This window comes from Cuculus canorus, chromosome 3, assembly GCF_017976375.1.
Source record: "Cuculus canorus isolate bCucCan1 chromosome 3, bCucCan1.pri, whole genome shotgun sequence".
Taxonomy (NCBI): Eukaryota; Metazoa; Chordata; class Aves; order Cuculiformes; family Cuculidae; genus Cuculus; species Cuculus canorus.
The window spans coordinates 31,312,898-31,331,993 of NC_071403.1; the positions used below are offsets into that span (position 1 = coordinate 31,312,898).

The 19,096-nt window shown below is 45.5% G+C and overlaps 1 protein-coding gene across 5 annotated transcripts in view; it reads left to right on the forward strand.

Annotated features, from left to right (window-relative positions):
- Nucleotides 1–273: 273 nt before the first annotated feature.
- The window catches only part of FOXO3 (forkhead box O3), a 95,556-nt gene continuing 76,733 nt past the window's right edge, over nucleotides 274–19,096 (forward strand). For 4 of the 5 annotated variants that reach the window (XR_008448962.1, XR_008448963.1, XR_008448964.1 and 1 more), the window contains exon 1: nucleotides 274–2,046. Coding sequence is in view for 1 of the 5 variants with exons in the window: in XM_054061179.1 (XP_053917154.1) it covers nucleotides 1,519–2,046 (528 nt within the window). In the remaining 4 variants the exon portion in view is untranslated. The remainder of the gene's footprint in view (nucleotides 2,047–19,096) is intronic. The other variant, XM_054061179.1, reaches the window with a different exon arrangement.

Genomic DNA, 19,096 nt, shown 5'->3' on the forward strand with positions numbered 1-19,096 from the left:
CGCAGAGAGCCTCGCAACCCTTGGGAAGAGTTCCCCGAGAGGCGCGGCGCAGCGCATCCTGCGGCGCGGTCACCCTGGAGAGGCTTCTCCCGAGCGAAGGGAAGGCGGGCGGGCGGGCAGGCGCCTTCCCCGCCGGGTCCCATCAGCCTCTCCCGTCGCCGGCCGCCGCCGCGGCTCCCCCTGCCCGGCGCCCCCGCCCCACCGGGGCGGCCCCTCCGCGGCACCGCCCGCTCCCCGCCCGTGGGCGGTGCGTGCGGGGCGGTGCGGCGGGGCCAGGGCTCGCTGCGTGTGTCTATAACTTTGTGTCGCTGCGGGTGGTTGTTAGGAGGAGGGATGTGGAAGGCGAGGAGGGTGACGGGCTGCTCGGGCGGGCGGCAGCAGCAGGCGGATCGTTTGCCTCTCGCCGGCTGCTCGCAGAGGGAGCGGGTTCGGCGCTTTCCCCTCCTTCGCCTTTAAAGGGAAGGCTCCTCGAGCTGAAGGCGCAGGAGCAGGAGGAGCAGGAACCGTGCGGCAGCGCTGCTTCTTCCTCCCGTGGATTCGGATCAGGATTCCTGCCGGTGTGGAGGTGGCCGTGGGCTCCCCTGCCGCCTTCCTCCCCTCCCGAGGTGTCTCTCGCTGCCTCCTCTGCCTGCGCTTTTTAAATGACTTGAGTGAAGGGGGGGAAAAATCTGTCAAGATGGCAGCAGCAGGAGCAAGGAGGTTATGAATGTGGTGTTGGTGCTGGAACAAAACCTATTCCCTTTGGCAGCCCTAGGGAGGGCTTAAAGCTTCTGGACCTGTTGGAAGACTGGCGATTTGATTTGTTCACGCGGCGTTTGCTTTTTTCCCAGCGAGAAGAAGGATTTATTATTATTATTTTTTTTAAGGGAGCAGCCCCCGGGTGGCCTCCTCCCGCCCCCTGCGAGGTTTTGGGGGGCTGCTTGTTTGGGGCTTGGGGGACACCGCCAAGTGACAGCCTCAACGCTGGTATCGCAGTCGGATGTACGCCAAGACTTCGGCTCCCTTCAGGGCGTTTTGAAGAAGGAATAAAAGTCTTCGGCGTCACCTGAAGGACCCCTCTCCCTGCTCTCCAGCCGAGGGAGGGGGCAAAGGACCACCTCCCTTCCAAGAAAGGGAAGATAATCCGCGGAAGCGACGAGGAGCCAGCTCGAAGGTGCCGGGGGCGGGTGAGGGGGGGGTTGTCCTCTCCCGGCTGGATACAGCTCGCTTCCCGCTGGAGCTACTTCTGCATCTGGATGGAGTGAAACATAAACAAACGCACACACGCACCGCGGGAGCGGCCGCCGTTCCGCTGCCCGCCCTGCGCTCCGGCTCCTAATCCCATATTTTTGTGGGTTTTATTTTTTTTTTTCCCCCCGTTTTCCCTCCCTCTTCTCCCTCCCCCCGCGGGGTTCGTGGCGCGCATCGCCCGGCAGCCCGTTTCGGAGCGCGGCATGCCCGCCCGGCGCCCCGCCGCCTGCTAGAGCTCCCGCGGGCACCGAGGAGGAGCGGGGCCGCCCCGTCGCAGCCGAGCGCAAGATGGCAGAGGCGTCGCCCCCCGCCGCCGCCCCGCCGTCGCCGCTGGACGTGGAGCTGGACCCCGAGTTCGAGCCGCAGAGCCGCCCCCGCTCCTGCACCTGGCCCCTGCAGAGGCCCGAGCTGCAGCCCAGCCCGGCCAAGCCCGCCGGCGAGCCGCCCGCCGACGCCGCCTCCATCATCCCCGAGGAGGAGGACGACGAGGAGGAGCGGGGCGGCTCGGCCATGGCCGTGGGCAGCGCCGACCCCGCGGTGCCGGCGGCGCCGCTGCCCGGGGGCGGCGCGGAGGGGCCGAGCCTGTCGCCGGGGGCCGCGGCGGGCGGCGGGGCGCTGGGCGCGGCGGCGGCGCCGAGGAAGTGCTCGTCGCGGCGCAACGCGTGGGGCAACCTCTCGTACGCCGACCTCATCACCCGCGCCATCGAGAGCTCTCCGGAGAAGCGCCTCACCCTCTCGCAGATCTACGACTGGATGGTCCGCTGCGTGCCCTACTTCAAGGACAAGGGCGACAGCAACAGCTCGGCGGGATGGAAGGTGAGGACGGGGGTCCCGGGGCGACCGCCGAGCCGCCCCGACGGCAGCCCGGGCACCCGCCGCTCCCCCCGACGGGGCCGCCGCTCGCCCCGCTGCGGGGGCCATGGAACCGCCGCGCGGCTCTCTGTCTGTCGGTCTATCTATCCATCCGTCTATCTGTCTGACTGTGTATCTGACTATCTATCTGTCTGATTTCCTCTGACTTTCAGTCTGTCGATCTGTCCACCTATCTATCGCTCTCTCTGTCCGTCTCGCTGTCTGTCTGTCTATCTATCTGACAGTCTGTCTTATCTATCTGTCTGACGGTGGGTCGATGTGTCTGTCTGTCTGTCTATCAAAGGAGGAGAGAATAAAAGTTTTGGTCCTTTCCCGTCACTGTGCACAAGCAGTGAGGGCTCTGAACTCTGGGAGCGGGGAAGGGGATGCTGGAACAGAGCTGGCTTCTCCGGTGCAGCAGCACATAAGCAGGGAAAGAAAAAGAGACGGAAAAAAAAAAAGAAATTTTAAAGGTGGGCTTATGTGTTTTGTTTTTTTTTTAAAATTTTTGCTTTAGTTTGGTTTTGTTTGTTGGTTGGTTGTGGTTTATTTGTTTTGCGTCTATATATAATTTTTTTTAAGTTCTAGGTATCTTCGGTGTAGCTTGTGCTGGAAAAGCTGAGCTGCTTTTATACAGGGTCAGTCTGCGTCTCAAAGCTCAAACACAGAACGACGACTCTCGTTAGTTTTGTCAAGAAAAATCCCAATGGTTTCCCACATGTTCCTCAAAGGCAATAGAGGGAAATTCAGGTCTTGACATTTCTTCATAAAGTTAATCAAAGCGTGGAGTTATTGGCTGCTCAGCCACGGGAATGCTTGGTTTTTGCATTTCCTGCAGTGGCAGTGTTACGAGGACACCGTCTGGTGCTAAATCCTGCATATCTGAATATTTTCTGTCTAGCATTGTGACAGTTAGCAGCTCGGATTGCTGCTGTTTTAATAAGTGAGAAAAAAAATAATCTGGATTTGTGGCTTGTTTACTTAGTGCGTGCAAAAGCACGTTGCAGGCGAGAAGGGTTTTTTCTTTCCAGCAGAGTCTGATAAGGCCTACCAGGAGCTGCTGCTGCGCGTAAAGTGCATTGGAAGTGAGTTCCAGAACTGCTTTCTTCTTCCTCGTTTTCCATGTCTATCCGTTAGTGCCTGTCAGTCGCTGAAGTGTCACATACTCGCAGCTATACAGAAATGCAGGTGCTGCTCAATGTCGATACTGTTTGTGGAGGGAAATCCCGGTACGATTCAGTTGGTGCCAAGGGCCGATACTGGCAGCATCTGAGACCGAGTTTTTGAATGGATTGCTGAAGGCGAATTTGCCGGCAAGTTTTACTGAGTTACAGGGAAATTAAATTTCTTCTTTGAATCTTTCTCTATCCTTGGGTCAGGGGATAACTTGGAGTGTACACATCAGTCAGAAATACTGTATGGATGAAATATTTCTGACAATTTTCTTGTTAGCAGCCCTGTCTCATATTCTGGTGCCTGCTAGGAACTGAAGTGCGGCTGTATGATTTTTACCTTCTAAATGAAGCACTGTAGAGGAAGTGTTTCACCGACAGACATGTCTTGGGCTGGGGAGAATACAAATACAAAGTTTATTGGTGGCATAGCTAATTTAAGACAAGGCTTTTCAACACACAGATCCTTTTTACAGCTTTTGCCTCTGTATTAGGTGTTGAATTTTGATCTGACTTTACAAGTGTGACACGGAGTGTGATGAAGGATGCATATTCCGATGACAGCCCATGCTTTTGTAAGTTATTTGGTCTCACACAGAAGCAGTGGCTTTAGATGTCAGCTGATATGACAAATCCATCCTTTTTATATGATACATTGAATTTTCAGTAAATTCTTGATACTTAATTCAGTGGAAGATTTAGTGAATGAAGGGGACCGATGTTGTTTCGGCTGAATTTGGTGGCAAAACTCCCATTTGCTTCAGCAGAGGCAGAATCTGGGCCATAACGCAAAGTGCTTACATTGATTAGTATGCTTAATACAGTCACAATTTTTCTGACAATTTATACTGTTAATTTGATATTGATTCTTTTGCTGAGCAGCATTAACTGGTACTTGGAGCTAATTAAAATGTTAAAAACTTGGATCCCTTGAGATTCCTTGGATATAATTTAGTTTAGAAGTTTCTCTCAAGCCTTTAAGATGACCTTTCTCAGGAGATGCAGGCACACTGGTAGCAGAAAATTCATGGTAATAACTATGGGCTGTTTCTGGAAGTTAGGGTAAGGCATTCGATTGCATTAACGGCGGGTGCAGTTTTGCATTGGTGGTGGGGACGTACTGAAAGGGGGCAAAGGAGAGGTCAGGAGCTAATAATTTGCCAGGCGTTCAAGACTGCAAAATATTAATTCCTTAGCAGGAGTAGAGTTTCTTTAAATATATGCGTATACATTCAGAAGAGGACTATTTTGATTTCTTGACTGGAACGTAAATTAGTTTGTGCAGAGGCAACACTTAAATGGAGTCTCCATCTTAGCCTCCCGATGCTAAAACACATTATATGTGATTATTATCTTTGTTTCCCTCACAGGTAATGAGTACAACTCTTCAGGAACTCATGTCAGCTTTTCACATCAGACTTTTCAGATTGCTAGTTACACCAAGATTTTAAATGAACAGAAGATACTTCTGTATCAGAAAGCTTTTATCTTAATTTAGAATATTTTTACACAGCTAAGTTTGTCTTTGAAGGCAGCAAGCCAATTTAACAGTATTCTGCTCTGGCACTGAGTGGGAAAATTGTCATTTTAAACAAAGGCAAGATGAGAACTTGAGTTTATTACCTCATGTATTATTATATATGAAATATTAATACCGTTTCCAGTGAGATGTGCTGAATGCCATAATCTGTAAACATAGCTGGGATTATACTCCTCAAAACAATTATTTTAAGAGCTATATATTAAAGTTGCAATGATCACCTTTTTTTTTTCTTTTTTTTTTTCCTGGAGCATTAAAGCAGAAGTGAGTATTTCAGCAGTGGTTAGGAAGGCATATATTACATTTCCGCTAATTCGGATAAAGTTTGCCCAACACCTCCTTCTTCCCCAACAATCTTCTTTGATCACCCCTCACCCTGGACCTGGTGGGACATTAGTTAACCTAATCCTGACAGCCAGCTACGGCAGTATTGTATGGGGCATCGCTGCAGAGCCAGACACTATCGTGTGCCGCACACAGCGTGCTTTGATACAATCCAGTATGCTTCCAAATCGCTGGGAAGGGTTTAGGTGCTTGAATACTTACAGAGTGTTGGTATTTATATTTATCATTGCTGGGGGGAGGAAAAAGGTCTGAGGGTGAGCTGGTTTCACCCTTGTGAAATCCACTCTGCCAGACGGCTGTTGCAGGTGCTTCCACAATGCTCCTCAATAACAAGATCTACCTGTCTTGCCAAATCCAAGTATCCGTTACCCTATCGATGCCTTGTAGTCACAGAGCTGACTTAAAATACTGTTTTTCTTGCCCCCCCCCAAGTATTTAGGATGCAGTAACTCAGTTCCCTTAATAATCTAGTAATACAAAACCGAAACACCTTTGTGTGTCTCTATACAGCAGAGGTGCCTGGTTTCGCTATAGCTTAAGTACTTCCATATCTCTTCCTATAGTGTTATTTTGTAATTTCTTGCAGCACTATCTTGTGAAACAGTCTTTTCTACATGAAGAGTACACTAGGGGGACTATTTTCCTCTTTGTTGAGCGGTATGGCAGTGCTATGAGTCTGGTCCTTTATACGCAGATACCAGCAATTCTCTAATTTAAATGCAGTTGATTTGCTTTCATTTGCTTTTTTTCATATCAGAAGTTTATTTGTTTTACACTGCTTGCATTCATTTTCCTCATGAAAGATAAACACTGGTGCCTGGGATATCTAATTTGGAGGGGAAATTTTTGTAAACTTTGTACATGGACATTTCATCATTCCTTACCGTGTTTTATTGACCAGCATGTGCCGAAGGGCTGCAGTCACTTCAGTGTAGCAAAGGCATGAGTCTTTTCTCTGATTATTGAGACTTGAAAAGACTTGAAAAGTTTGCCAATAACGTAGACAGATGTCTAAATCTGTTAGCCAGATGCCGATACACAAGACGTGTCGGACTTTTTTATCATCTTTTTGCAAAGGATGGGGGAAGAAAGCAACACCACTCTCTGTTCTTTTCATTTCTCTTTCCTTGGAGTGGCATACGGTGTCTTTATCAAGAGTGGCAGCATAAAACCAGAGTTGCATTAGTTACATTTTTTTCTCTGCTGCTTTTTTTTTTTTGTAGAAGACTGTTTCCTATGAATATTTTTTCCAACTTTCTATTATGTTCTTACCTTCTTTTCTCCCCTTGATTTTAAGCTGCCTTGTTTGTCCATACAGTAGGGTTTGAGTTACAAACTGTAGTCTGATTATTTTAAGTTTTGATCTACTGAAGCGAGCACGAGTTTAAGCACGTGAATGAATCCTTGGGACTCCACTGGGATTACTTGTGTGCTTAAACTTACTGCTTAAGCATCTTACCTGATCAAAGCTTTACTATGTTGTGATTTACCAAAATACTTAGTAACATTTGTAAGTGAATTTTGTCCTGAGCAATGTAGAGAGATGTACAGTTCCAGTCTCAAAGTCGAAATTGCTAGATAACAAGATTCTTGCATCAGAGGAGTGTACTTTAGTGTCAAAGTAACAAGTAACTTGTTAAACTTTCCAGCAGAATCCATGTGTAGGTATTAGTGCACATTATTATTTTATATCTGTAACGTACATCAAAGATCTCACTTTTTCGCAATTCATTCAGGCAGGTGACAGCTATTAGAGGAGAGAGGGAAAGACCGAGTAGCTCTCCTAGAATCATTGACATTGTTTGATCCACAGTGTGACAGTGAGAAGCACTGAAGGACTCCGTAAGCGCAGACAGAAACGGATTGCTTTGGTGAATGTCATCATCTGCAAAGAGTCTCAGGCTCTGATAAACTTAACTTTTGATGTGAATGGGAAACCTCCAGTGAATGATGCCAGATAGTATCGCTGTCAGGTAAACCTGCGTGATAAATACAGGGATCAGTGTTCCTCAGTTCTTCCGAGATAGAAGGTTACCTAAAACAGTCATGCAACATCAGCACCATCTGTATTAGTTTATTAGTGTCAATATTTGAGCATATTTAAAATAGGAAACTTGAGAGTCGGAGAGTTGGCCCTTACACTTACCTGTGTGTTTGCAAGTACATGGTTAATGTTAATAAAAAATAAGTGGCCTTAGTGGCCACTTTTATATCCGTGACACTGTATTGGCTTGAACACACACTGTCCGAGCCTATCAGGCTGGGGAAGAGAGAGGTGCTGTTGTTTCTGCCCTGGGACATCCTGCCTCTGCTTGGTTTTGTTCTGGGAAAGCAAGCGGTGCCTTACACGCGAGGCCATTTTGTATTCGGGTCATTTTGGTGGTGCTACACCACTTTGCTGTAATCCTGGGAGATTAGGGGAGGCTGGGCACGTGCTAGTGCATTTAGAAAGGCAAGCGATTAGGGTTAGCCCGGTGGTTTTGTGAAAGCTCTTTGTGCTGACATGGACAAAGTAGAAACTCGGCATCAGTGGTATCCTTTGCAGAAGGCAGGCAGTGCTGGGACGCGTGCAGTCCCTGTGCACCCCTCCACAGCGGTCCTGCTGTTTTCAGTCAGCTTGTGTGGGGTGCATGGGGGGAACAAGTGTGAAATAGCCCCAGAAAGTCATGGTGGGTGTGCTGGATTCAAAGTGAGGCCGAAGCGATTGTCTTGGAGATAAGGAAAGACCAAAGATAACTAGCCAAAGCATTTCTCTAGGTGGCAGCCTCCGCAAGGTGCCCTGTGAGATTTTGGCAGCCAAATACTTTGCATGGAAGTATGGAAAATCTTTTGTGAAGATTGTTTCTTATTTGCAATGCAATTACAGTGGATCTTAGTGTACTGGCGGCTTGCCAAAGGAGAAACTGAAAGCCTTTCCCAATGCAAGTTGTTACTTAGACTTGAAATCTTTGTGTGTTCTTGCTTCTCTCCCACTTTTTTTTTTAAAAGACTTGCTACTATCCGTCACAGATAATGTGCCCAAGGACAGGGTTATAAAATGGCAGTGTTAGTTTCTTTTAAAGGCAGGAGGCTGGCCGTGATTTAAGGAACACTGTGGAGGAGGGTGAGCTCTGAGCATCCTCCTGCTGCTCTTTCGTTCCCCTTGCCACAAAAACCTGTGATTTCAAGCTGGCACTGGGAAGGGGCCACAACCCCACCAGGTCCCAGGGCAGGAGGTGCAGCCAGGTCCCGCAGCATGTAGCGAGTATCCTAATAAAAGTCTGCTTAATAACATCACACACGGGGAGCTGCAGGGTTTGTTTGATGTGGCTTTTCTTAGGGCTGACACTGTGTAGAGCAGTGGTTCAGGAGCAAAATAAAGTGTTTAATATGCACAGGCATTCAGTTTTCAGTAGTGCTGGCTCAGCGCACCATGAGTTAAGTGAAGATTAAGCTTAACCTTTTTATTTGCTCTTTTTCTGTGCTTCTACAAACTTAGACTGTTCTTTTCTGTTACAATTTCCTGAGCATTGCCACACACTAAGCTTGGAAAATGAGGTGCATTTAGCCAATTTATGGCCTGACATATGTTAATTAACATTAATTACCTGCTTGAATAGTCCATTTAGCACTTATTATTAAAAAGTGGCTTGTCTACAGAAGGGGATTTTCCTTTAGAATGAGATGTTTTGTTCTAACTTGCTTCAGAGAAAGTCAGGAAGAGGTATCCCATGCTTCTCTGCATGTCTGTGCCAGTTTCCTGATATTCCCCTTATGCGTGATGGGATACCATTGCACCACTGACAGATGTCCCACCAGCTCCTTACCCATGTGTATTTAACATTTCTTTGACATCAGCTTAGCTTTCCCAAACAAACCAACCTCTGTCCAAGTTTTTTTTTCCTAGCAGTGGGTACAGTTCTTGCTTCTCTGATTGAGATAGCTGAAGCACCCTGCTTCTCAGTGGGATATTGGAGTGATGTGGCCCCAGACCCTGTTTGGGGTGGAGGGGTAGGAAAATCTCATGTGTGTGAGGCCTCAGGGGTTCGAGGAGTTGCTGAGGTGCACTGTGGTGCCTGGCAGGGAGGACATCTTCAGATTTGGAATCAATGACCTTAGAGGTCTTTTCCAACCTTAATGATTCTATGATTCCATGGTCTGCGTGGTCCAAGGTGATGCATCTTGAGGTTTCTGGAGCTGTTGAGAGCAGGCCAGTGCTGAAATGGAGCATGGTCTCCATCAACGGCAAGTTATGTCTTGCTGTATTAATCAGCGACATTATCTATGGTATCTCCTGGGAAATATGTTGAGCAAGGGTTGTCATAGGTCATTGGTATAAAACCTGTGAGATGGGGAAAGTAACAGGCAGAGAGCACCTGTTCAATTTCCAAACACTGGTATTAAAAAAAAAAAAAAAAGTAGAAATCCATTCCCCAATTCCTCGTTCCTGTCTTGGGAGACTCCAGGCACATTATGTCCTAATGCACCTTCTCCATCCTTCCCTTCGTAACACCAGCTGGGTGGGTTGCATGGTGCATGCGGTGCCTCTTGGGGAGGTGAAGGGCTGGTTCATAGCTGTGTGGGGTGTGTTGCAGCGTATAGCTGCATTTCAGTTGGAGGTGATTAGGCTACAGGATTGACAAAGAGCAATTTCAGGGCAGTTGAAGTGGTTGGGAACAAGCAAGTGGTTGCACTAGTGCTCTGCCTGTGCTGAAATAGCAAGGGAGCTGCCTCTCAGTGGGGCTGGATGAGAAGAGCAGTCCTATGATGGCATTGCTTTTTGCCAGAATGGTTCCTCTGATACTGTGCCCAGCTGTGAAGTCCAGGAGGAGCCAGGCTTACCAGGCTAATCCAGAGTCCTTTCTCTGGCCCACCACCCTTGCACATTTGCTCAAGAACTGACATGGCTTTAGTGCTGCTTTGCAGGGAGTTTGCAGCGAGTTAGGAGTTAACAGCATTGGTGCCTTGTTGAGAACTCTGCATGTGTCCTTCCTGGACTTTGCTTATTGGAGTAATTGTCTTTATCTGTACACTAGTACCTATTAAAAATAAATACTATTTAAATACTTCCACTGATACAAAACAACTTTGTAAGATTCCACTGGCAGAGAAATGCGTTTCTGGGGATTTGTACTGCTAAAGAAATGCCTTGTGAAAATTAGCTCTTATAACAAACTTGTGCTAACGAATTGAATAGATTGCTTGCTTGATCGCAACATGCTATGTACTCAAGAGCTGAATTACAAAATGTTGGGTTCTCACTTGAGCATGTTTACCTGGCAAGGTATTCTTTTGCTTCTTTTGCTTTTCTTTATCATTTTTCTCTTGCTGGTGAAGTTGCTACTCATTATGTGTAAAGGGACATACAAGGGAGATGTGCGCTGGGACAGGAGGGTAGAGGCAGCCTGCAGGTCATTGCTGGAGGGATTGAGAAAAATCCCTTTACTGCAAGGAGGATGGTGTGTGGGACTGACAACTTGTTGGTGCCTTTGCAGGTAGTGCCCCCAGGTCTCCTGGAGAGTGCTGCCCACGTGTTTTGAGGGGCAGGAGGCTGCTTGCAATGGGTGTGGGGCTCTGCCTGTGCAGTCTCTGGCTGCTGTGCACCCGAGTGCTGCTGGCAGTCAGGTGCGTTTCCGGAAGGTGAGTCACTGGATCATGCCACTTCTGCATCCCTTCACCTATTGCTCGTGCTGAGATGAAGGGTGGGTCCGTGATGACATCACCATTCCAAAACTGTGTTGAGAGCTGTGGAATGAGGGCAGGAGTGCTGTCAAAAGTGCAGTTTTTCTCCTTTTATATCTACCTCTGAGGCTGCCTTCATGCTTCACGTCATGCTGTGGGTCTGCCTGGAGGCTGCTTATAACCCAGCACTCAGCCTTGCAGTGCCTTCAGGCCCAGCTCCCCATCCCTGGCTTCCCTAGACCTTCAGGTCTCCTTAGGGAACAGTCGATGCCATGGGAACACCTGGAATTGTGACCAATGGGTGGGACATAGTCCTAAGAAAAAGGGGTTTTGGTAGGTTTACTGGCTTCTGAATTGTGTGAGCAGAAGAGGGCAGGTCCAGGCTGGATGCCAGCACTTGAACAGGGAGGTAACATCTGCTTATCCTGACCCCAGGGAAGTGGGAGGCAGGAGATAAGTCAGAAGGCTGATGAGGATGGATAACAGTCTGCTGGGGGAGGACAGATAGAGGAGCACCCAAACACATTGGCACGTGTCCACTTGGGCTTCACTCTGCTTCTCCACTGCTGTGACTGCTCACTTAGTAGTGGGAATGAAAACTGGTTTGTGTGGATGCAGCTCAGTTTATGCCAGTGCAACTTGCACAGGTAGATGAAGTAAAGAGGACAGGGTCTGACTCTTGTCCCTGCTAAAGGCCATGTTAAAGCAACAGAGTGGGGCTCTCCTACAGTGCTACTGCAACATGCATGTGCATTAATGTAAGTAAGACTCAAGCCAGCAGTGTTTAAAATCCTGGTTGCAGCTGAGCCTGGAGTCCCAGTGAGCACTGAGCATGACCAGGGAGCATTAGTAACAATGTTGCACTTAAGTTTTATGAATTACCTAATAATATTCTAATACAAACTACTTATCTAGCCTAGACAGCCAGCACCTCTGACATAGTAGATGATTTGCCCTCATAACTTAGTGTTTTCTCATGCTGTACCATGTTGGTTTCTGCATTATGTTTTCCAAAATAAGATGAAGAAGAGTAAATATGTTATTCTAAAGAAATCATTTTAGGACATGAATTCCAGGGCCATATTTGTTTTATCTAGAATGTGGACTGAGTTATCTCGATACACATGCCAGTTATGTGCCAGCGCTCTTAAAACCTGCTGTATTTTTTTTTGTCCATGCTGGCTCTTGAAGCAGCTATTTCAGTTCTCTGAAGACACATTATGACCCAAGTTAACACTAGTTTCTCACATTAAATTTGCAGTGTAAATATACCTTAGAATGCAAGACTTAATCCAGATCATAAGTTGCTGACTTGGCAAGTATTTGTGAAGTTAGGCAGTGAACGCCTATCTTGTGTAAATATATTTGCTAGTACTTCATGGAGGATTTATCAGTTTCACATAAAAACTTCTAGATATGCTTAGTACATAAAATTTGGCGTCTGATAATTGAGAACAGCACTCAAGAAAGAATGTCTTTGTGTAAGACTCTTACAGGCTCCCGCATTATCACCTTTTATGCTGATCGGTTTTGTGCTGAGAGCAGTGATGTGGTTTCCTGAAAGTCTACAACTTTTTGTTCTGCAAAACTGCTCTGGACCTTAACTAATTTTCAAAGAATTTTTTTTTTTTCCAGGAGTTTGTAGTTGATGCCAGTTCATGTCCTGAGATGCTTGTAAGCTGAGACACATAAAGCTGCTGTCCTTGTTTTTGTGCAACATGATCTGTTGTGTTTAAAAGTTTCACTGTGTGTGGGAACTAAAAACCGTTTGTCTGAGATGTCAGGTTTCAGGGTGAATGGTGCTTCTTTAAGTATTCATCAAGACCTACAGTGAGAGGCTGCTAGTCCTGCAGTTCCCCTGTAGGAGAGCAGTGTTGGCAACTAGAATAATGCTGCTGCTGAGGAGCTATAAAAACGCTGAAGTATTTTGTGAATCTTGTGTGGACAGCTTCTGCATTTGTGCAGGCTGAACCATATATGTGGCTTCGATAAACAGGCCATATCTAAAATCCTTGGTTTTCAAATGGAAATTATGACAGAGCTCTGCGTGGATTGGGCCAGAGGTTTCCAGCCTATTTTGTGTAGTGGTCAAAAGCTGGTAACCTAATAATTTTTATCATGATGTTGGCAGTGTAATTCTTGTTCCCCATAGCATGGTGAGATTTATGGCTTGCCCCATTGCTCTTATGGTGTGGTTCATGTATGGCAAAAATACTTCTCCTTAAATGTAGTAGAACTTTTACACACTTGGGGCAAGAGAGGTCTTTTATAAGGAGCTGTTTTTTAGAAAGGTCTGGGGAAGGGAGCTATGTGCTTATGAAGGTATTTGAAAATCAGTAGTGAGGCCATTTTACATACAAAAAAAAAAAAAGAGGGAAAGTGTGTAGGCCATGAAGTAGTGGCCTGTGGGGCTGGAAGGAGAAAGGATTTTGTAAACTAGCAGTAGGGAGTAAATCAACCTGATGTATTTTCATAGACATCTAATGTCTACTGGGCCTAGTGGGGTAGCTTGGAGCAGGTGGAAGAACCATACTGTTTACCTAATTAGAAACATAAATAAAGTCTTTCCAACATTTTTTTTTCTAAATTAAAATGCATTTGAAGCATATGTCAGGCTTCTCACATCCAGGAAAGTTCTCTAAAATCCTGCCGTTCCCCAGGGAGGCTGTTTCTAGCCCACCTTCTTCAAGGCTCTACCAGGTAGCGTATCGTTCTGGTCAGAGAATGGACTGGGATATGCATTTGCAGTTGGAGATGTTGGGGTTCTTACTGAGTGCATTTGTACTCCTCTTTATTCCGTGGGAAAAGGTCTGTCATTTGAGGTATAAACCAAGGAATTAGAAAAAACAAATACAATTATCATAGTTTAAATAATTGAAGATAGGATTTCACCTCTGTGTATTTATTGACAAGTTGGTGATGGTGGGGAGCAGGGCCTGGGCTGCTCTACAGCCAGAGCAGCTCCATATCTCCAGTGTGTTTTAAACACTGAGGAGACAAAGATGATGGTAATTGCAAGAGAAACTACTTAACTGCTTTGTATTATGTTTGAAATGAAGGGGGAATAATGCTGATTGAATGACCTATTTTAACTTTCTCAGTATAATATGTTTAATGTTTTAGTCTTTTTCTGGACAGTGAATTATAATTTTATCAAATCCTGCTGGAAATTAATATGTTGCTGGGCAAAGTATTTTATCCTCGCAGTTTTAACCACAGTTTCCTCTTGCCAGTTGACTTGATGGCAGGAGTTTTCTGTTTCAGCAGGAAAAGTCTTTTGCTCTGTAGCCCAGGGAGAGCAGAGTTTTTTTAAAACACAAAACAGGGACCTGTCAGGAAGAATATAAAATAAGGCACTGAAGGAGTCCTAGTTAAAAGGAGAAAGAGCATAAATCTCCACCTCTCCCTGATGACAGAAGGCCAAAGTACAGCAGAGACATTTCCCTCCTTGTAAAATGCTGGTCCTGATACCAGAGAAGTTAAAGCTGTTAAAGGCACAGCTGTATCTAACCTCCTTACAAGTTTTTTTGACGTTATTTTCAGTACGTAATTGGATGTTACATAAGGGGATTCTTAGACTACGAAGTGCCTCCATTAGGGTCCGCTTTGCTTATTGTGCTGTTACAGAAATTGTTTGCTGTTTTGGACCAGTGTCAGGCAGAATAATACTGAATAAGTCCCAGATGAATGTGGGTGGTGAAAGGAGAAAAATAACTTCAAATAAAGAGAGGTATTATCAACTGAGCAGCCAGTGTTGATCCTATGGTGCTGAAAAATGGAAGCAGGAAAAATAGTCGTCTCTCTCTCTTTTTTTTTTTTTTTTTTTTTTAAGATGGAAGATTATATCTGAAAAATCTGTTCTAACCAGAGCTGGATACCGTACTTAAAGTTAAGGCAGCTTGGCATTAGTGCAGCAGGGCTGCAAAGTATTGACTGGGAGAACAGAAGTATAAACAAGCCTCCAAAACTTGAGAGGATCCTCAGATTCTTTGTCCACTTCAGACAGCATGACCTGTAGCATCACTTGCTGCTGCTGGATTGAAGAGTATAAATAGTGAAAAGAATACTGATTTGGCCAGGATAAAATGTTCATTTTGGGTTTTTTTCAATAGCTGTATTAGGACTTAACCCTGGCAAACACTTCTCACATGTCATTTTTCAGTTAGGCTCATGCTAAGCATGTGGAATGACGATGCTTTCTAGTTGAAGAGGAAGAAAAAAAAAAAGTGAAAAAAGTAGTAAATTGAGAAATAGTGTGGATTTGATGTCCTCTCAGCCTGAATGAAAAATATTGTACTTAAACAGTATGATAGCAGTTGTTTGAGAAATTAAGTATGGATTACCTTTGACTGTAGTTGAATCGTGACATCTTACTGAATTTATCTAGTCTTGAGTGCCTAGTTTCTGGTTTGACGTTTTCATTGGGTTGTTGTTGTCCTCTGCATGGGCTGAGAGATTATAGTTTCCTTATTTTCTACAGGAAATTATCAGGTATCAAACCACTAATCTTTCCAGGTGGGTATAGGGCATGTAGGGCAGCAGCTTTGTCTGTAGAAGCACCATGAACGGGATGTGGGTTTGAGCAATGCCAGTGATAGGCCTTTCCCATTTTCCAGAGGCAGATAGGGAATAGGAAAGTTGAATTTTGCGTGACTTGACCGGTAACTTCGGATGGCTGGAGTATCTCTGTGGATGATTCTCACTGCTCAATGAAGTGCCGAGCCAGAAGTACTAAATAAGAGTGTATTTCATTTATACGAAAATCTATGCTGAAAAAATGTATCTGTATAAAAGCCAAGTGCTTGGGAAGTACAAAATGTCAGAATGAAAGTTGCCTCTAACACTTGAAATTACTATGACACTGTCATTAGTAATGAGCTTGCACACTTTATCCACCCTCAGTGTCCTTGTTGGGCTGGATGCTTCAAGGGGTATTCAGGATTTCAACTCATCCCCATGATCTCTGTGTGGGCCCTGTACCGCGTTTGTTGCACTCAGCTCTGAGTAAAGAAATACGCCCTTGCCGGTGTGCTTGTCTCTGTCATTCACCTCCCCAGTATCTGCGGGCTTTCCTGACAAGCACCATTGCAGCCCTGCATCCTCTTTTTCCTGCTCCAAGCTCCTCACCCTCCATGATCTCAACCTTTTTCCTAGCAATTTCCAGTTCTGCTCTTTGCATCGCTCCTTCCTTTTCCTGTGATCTCCCACCCTCTGCTCGCTTGCCTGTTTTTTTTTTTTGTTTTTTTTTTTTTGTTTTTTTTTTTTGTTTTTTTTTTTTGTTTTTTTTTTTTTAACACAGCTTTCTGTTCCACATTTCTCTTTTTCCACGTCTCAGGATTCCCTATTCCCCGTATGTTGCCTATCCCGGGCCGCTTACCCTGTTTCTAATCCCAGTTGCAGTTCAGTTTTGCAAAGCTATTGGCAAAAGGCAGCAGGGTTTATAGTAGGAAGTGCTGAACAATACAAGGTGTAGGTGGGGCTCACAGCACCACCTATAATTTACAACATTTGTTTATTTTTTTAACTAATCCACCCTTAGGTAAGCAGTCCTGGTGCTGTCAGTGTGCAAATCCTTAGTTGTTTGGGTAGTCCTTTTCCCTCTGCTGGTCCTGTGTTGAGAGGGGTTGCTCATTTGTGTAGAAGGTAGAGAATCCAGCCTTAGAGAGACTTTGATCTCTGTTTTAGTGTGAACTAGGCCGCAATATCTGAGGTTATATAGTTCATAGGGCTATTGAGCTATCCCTAAAATATTTAATGATACGTGTAGCAATTGCTCTAATTTCCATAGTGAGAGGCTGTTCCTTTTTCTTTCCCTATTGGTGAGAAGAGAGGGGACATACAAGTTCCTCACTGATTATTACATGACATGAAAGTGTATAGTCTGTAGTCATACCGTGTTCTGCATCCTCTAGTAGGCGCACTCTGATTTGGTGTATTTAGAGTAGAAAATATAAAGAGCCTCTTCCTTCCATAGCTCCCTGGTTTTTCTGCCTCTGCCAATGACTTCATACCTGGTCTTTAGTGGTTCTGGTAAATGCCTCCACATCTAGGTGGAAAGCTGATTGTAGTTTTTTTGAGAGCAGAATTAGGCTGAGAAACTCATACTGAGTTGTTGCTCAAAACTGCAAAGTGATGCTTTGGAGTGTGAGAGGATGGATACCTTAGCTGCTTTCACTGGGTGTGACTGTGGGGGAGGTTTATATTGAATATTAGAAAAAATCACTTCACTGAGGGTATGATGAAGCATTGGAACAGGCTGTCCAGGGAAGTGGTGGTGATTCCTTCGTTGGAGGCGTCAAAAAAACATGTAGACCTGTCACTTTGGGACATGGTTTAGTAAGCATGGTGGTGTTGGGCTAATGGTTGAACTTGATGGTGTTAGAGGTCTTTTCCAACCTTAATGATTCTGTGAGACTATGATACTATGACTTAGCTTCTGTTGTAGTCAGTGGTCAGTTCCAAATGAATCTGATCCTAAATCAAATCATTTAATGGTGTGAATAACCTTATATTGACCTTTTAAAGAGCTTATGCATAGAGCGTGCAGTTTATGAGTTCCTTGGTTTGAGCTTTATCAGGAAGGAACTTCAATCAAGTAGCAGGGTGGCCTGTCCTCTTTCCATCGCAACAAAGCACCTGCAAACAGGCATTGCAACAAATAGCACAAAGGCAAACCTGGTATGCCCTGCTTCCTCTGCTGCAAGAGAAATCTGTGGTTTATTCTCAGCCACTGCTGCCCAGACTATCTCAGCAACTCAGTTGGCTCAGGAGTTCACTGGTAGTGGCTGATGACTTTCAGATACTGCACTTCAGCTTCCCAGGCTATTGGTAACAGCTAGTTAGTCATAGCTCTCTGGGTCATGATGTGCGGGGATTTTCAGATGGTTGTGGTGACCTTGGAGGGGAATTAGACTGGATGTAATGTTTCCAAGAATTGGAGATGCCTATGCCATTGAGCTTGTGCGTGTTGCTGAATCAATTACTAACATTGGCAGGATTTTGCTTTAGGGGGATCTCACAACTACATCACAGTCTTGCTATTAGTAGATTATCATTAATTTGTTTTAATACAGCACCTTATATTTACAGGAAGGATGGACATTAGAAACTTGATTTCTGTGAAGTATTTTCCCTATACAGAGCACTGTTGCAGGGCATGCCCTGGCACTGTATCGCACTTCCATTTGGGGTAAATTTTTATCAGCTCCTGTATGGAAATATACATTCGATGTAGAATTGTCATCCTCAGGTGAGAAATCACTGCGTGGTGCTCTTACCTCTTCCAAAGCTGGTGATGACAACTGAAACTCTCTGCATGGAGAGTTTGTAATTTTTTCGTAATGTGTTGAATCATGACAAGGGCACTCAGCAGTTTTGTAAATTGGGCTGCTACAGCATAGGCCCTGGGCAAGCTTTTGCAGAGGGACTTCTCAGCAAACCCATCAATTTTTATGTGCAGCCTGCAGTCTCAATCCAGGTTGCCGGCTTCTCCTGTACCCGTTGCAGTCAGGTGGCATGGAGCAGTCATGATGCAGCGTGCTCAGATGCCTTTAATTTATGACCTAACATATTGTGAATGTGCCTCGTTGCAGGTAACAATGGTGCTGTGACCCCACTTCACCAGTGCGTGTTTCTTTCTGCAAGATCAAGGTCAGGCTTAGGGCTGCTTCCCTCTTTAGCTTTTCAGTTTTGTGCCAGTGTAGCGTGGTGTTCTCACAGGGTTGCTCAGCCGAAGCCCCACTTGGGTTAGAACTCGCTCAAGTGGTCACTGTAGTTACCAGGAGCTCTCCCTGGAAATGCAGCCTCCCTGGTTCACCTGATCTTTTGTTTTCTATGCTTGTAATTGACTCTTCAAGTGTTGCATTTAATTCAAGTGCTGGTAGGGTTTTCCTCAAAATGCCTGTGTAGCATTAAGCCATTTAGTATTTACAAATGTAAATATGTTTACACAAAAACAAGGAATGCATGAAAGCTGGCATTGCTTAAGCAGTCAAAAGCAGCGTGATTATATGCTAGAGGGACACTGAAAATGTAGATTGCTGTGGAGTGTGCCTCCAGAAGTAAATCCCAACTAGAAGCTCTTGCAGTCCCTTCTAATGCACTGTCTGCCTGCTGTGGCCGCCGAGGCGATGTGGGAGACGGCTCTGGACTCCGTGGGCAGTCTTGTGGAATTTATAGGAAAGTTTGAAATGCCAAAGAGAAGTGTCAACTGTATGTCAGCAGGTCCTTGTTTCAGATTTTCCTGGGTAGTAACAGTATTGCTGGCAGTCAAGGGACCTCTGACCCTAGGCTTTCA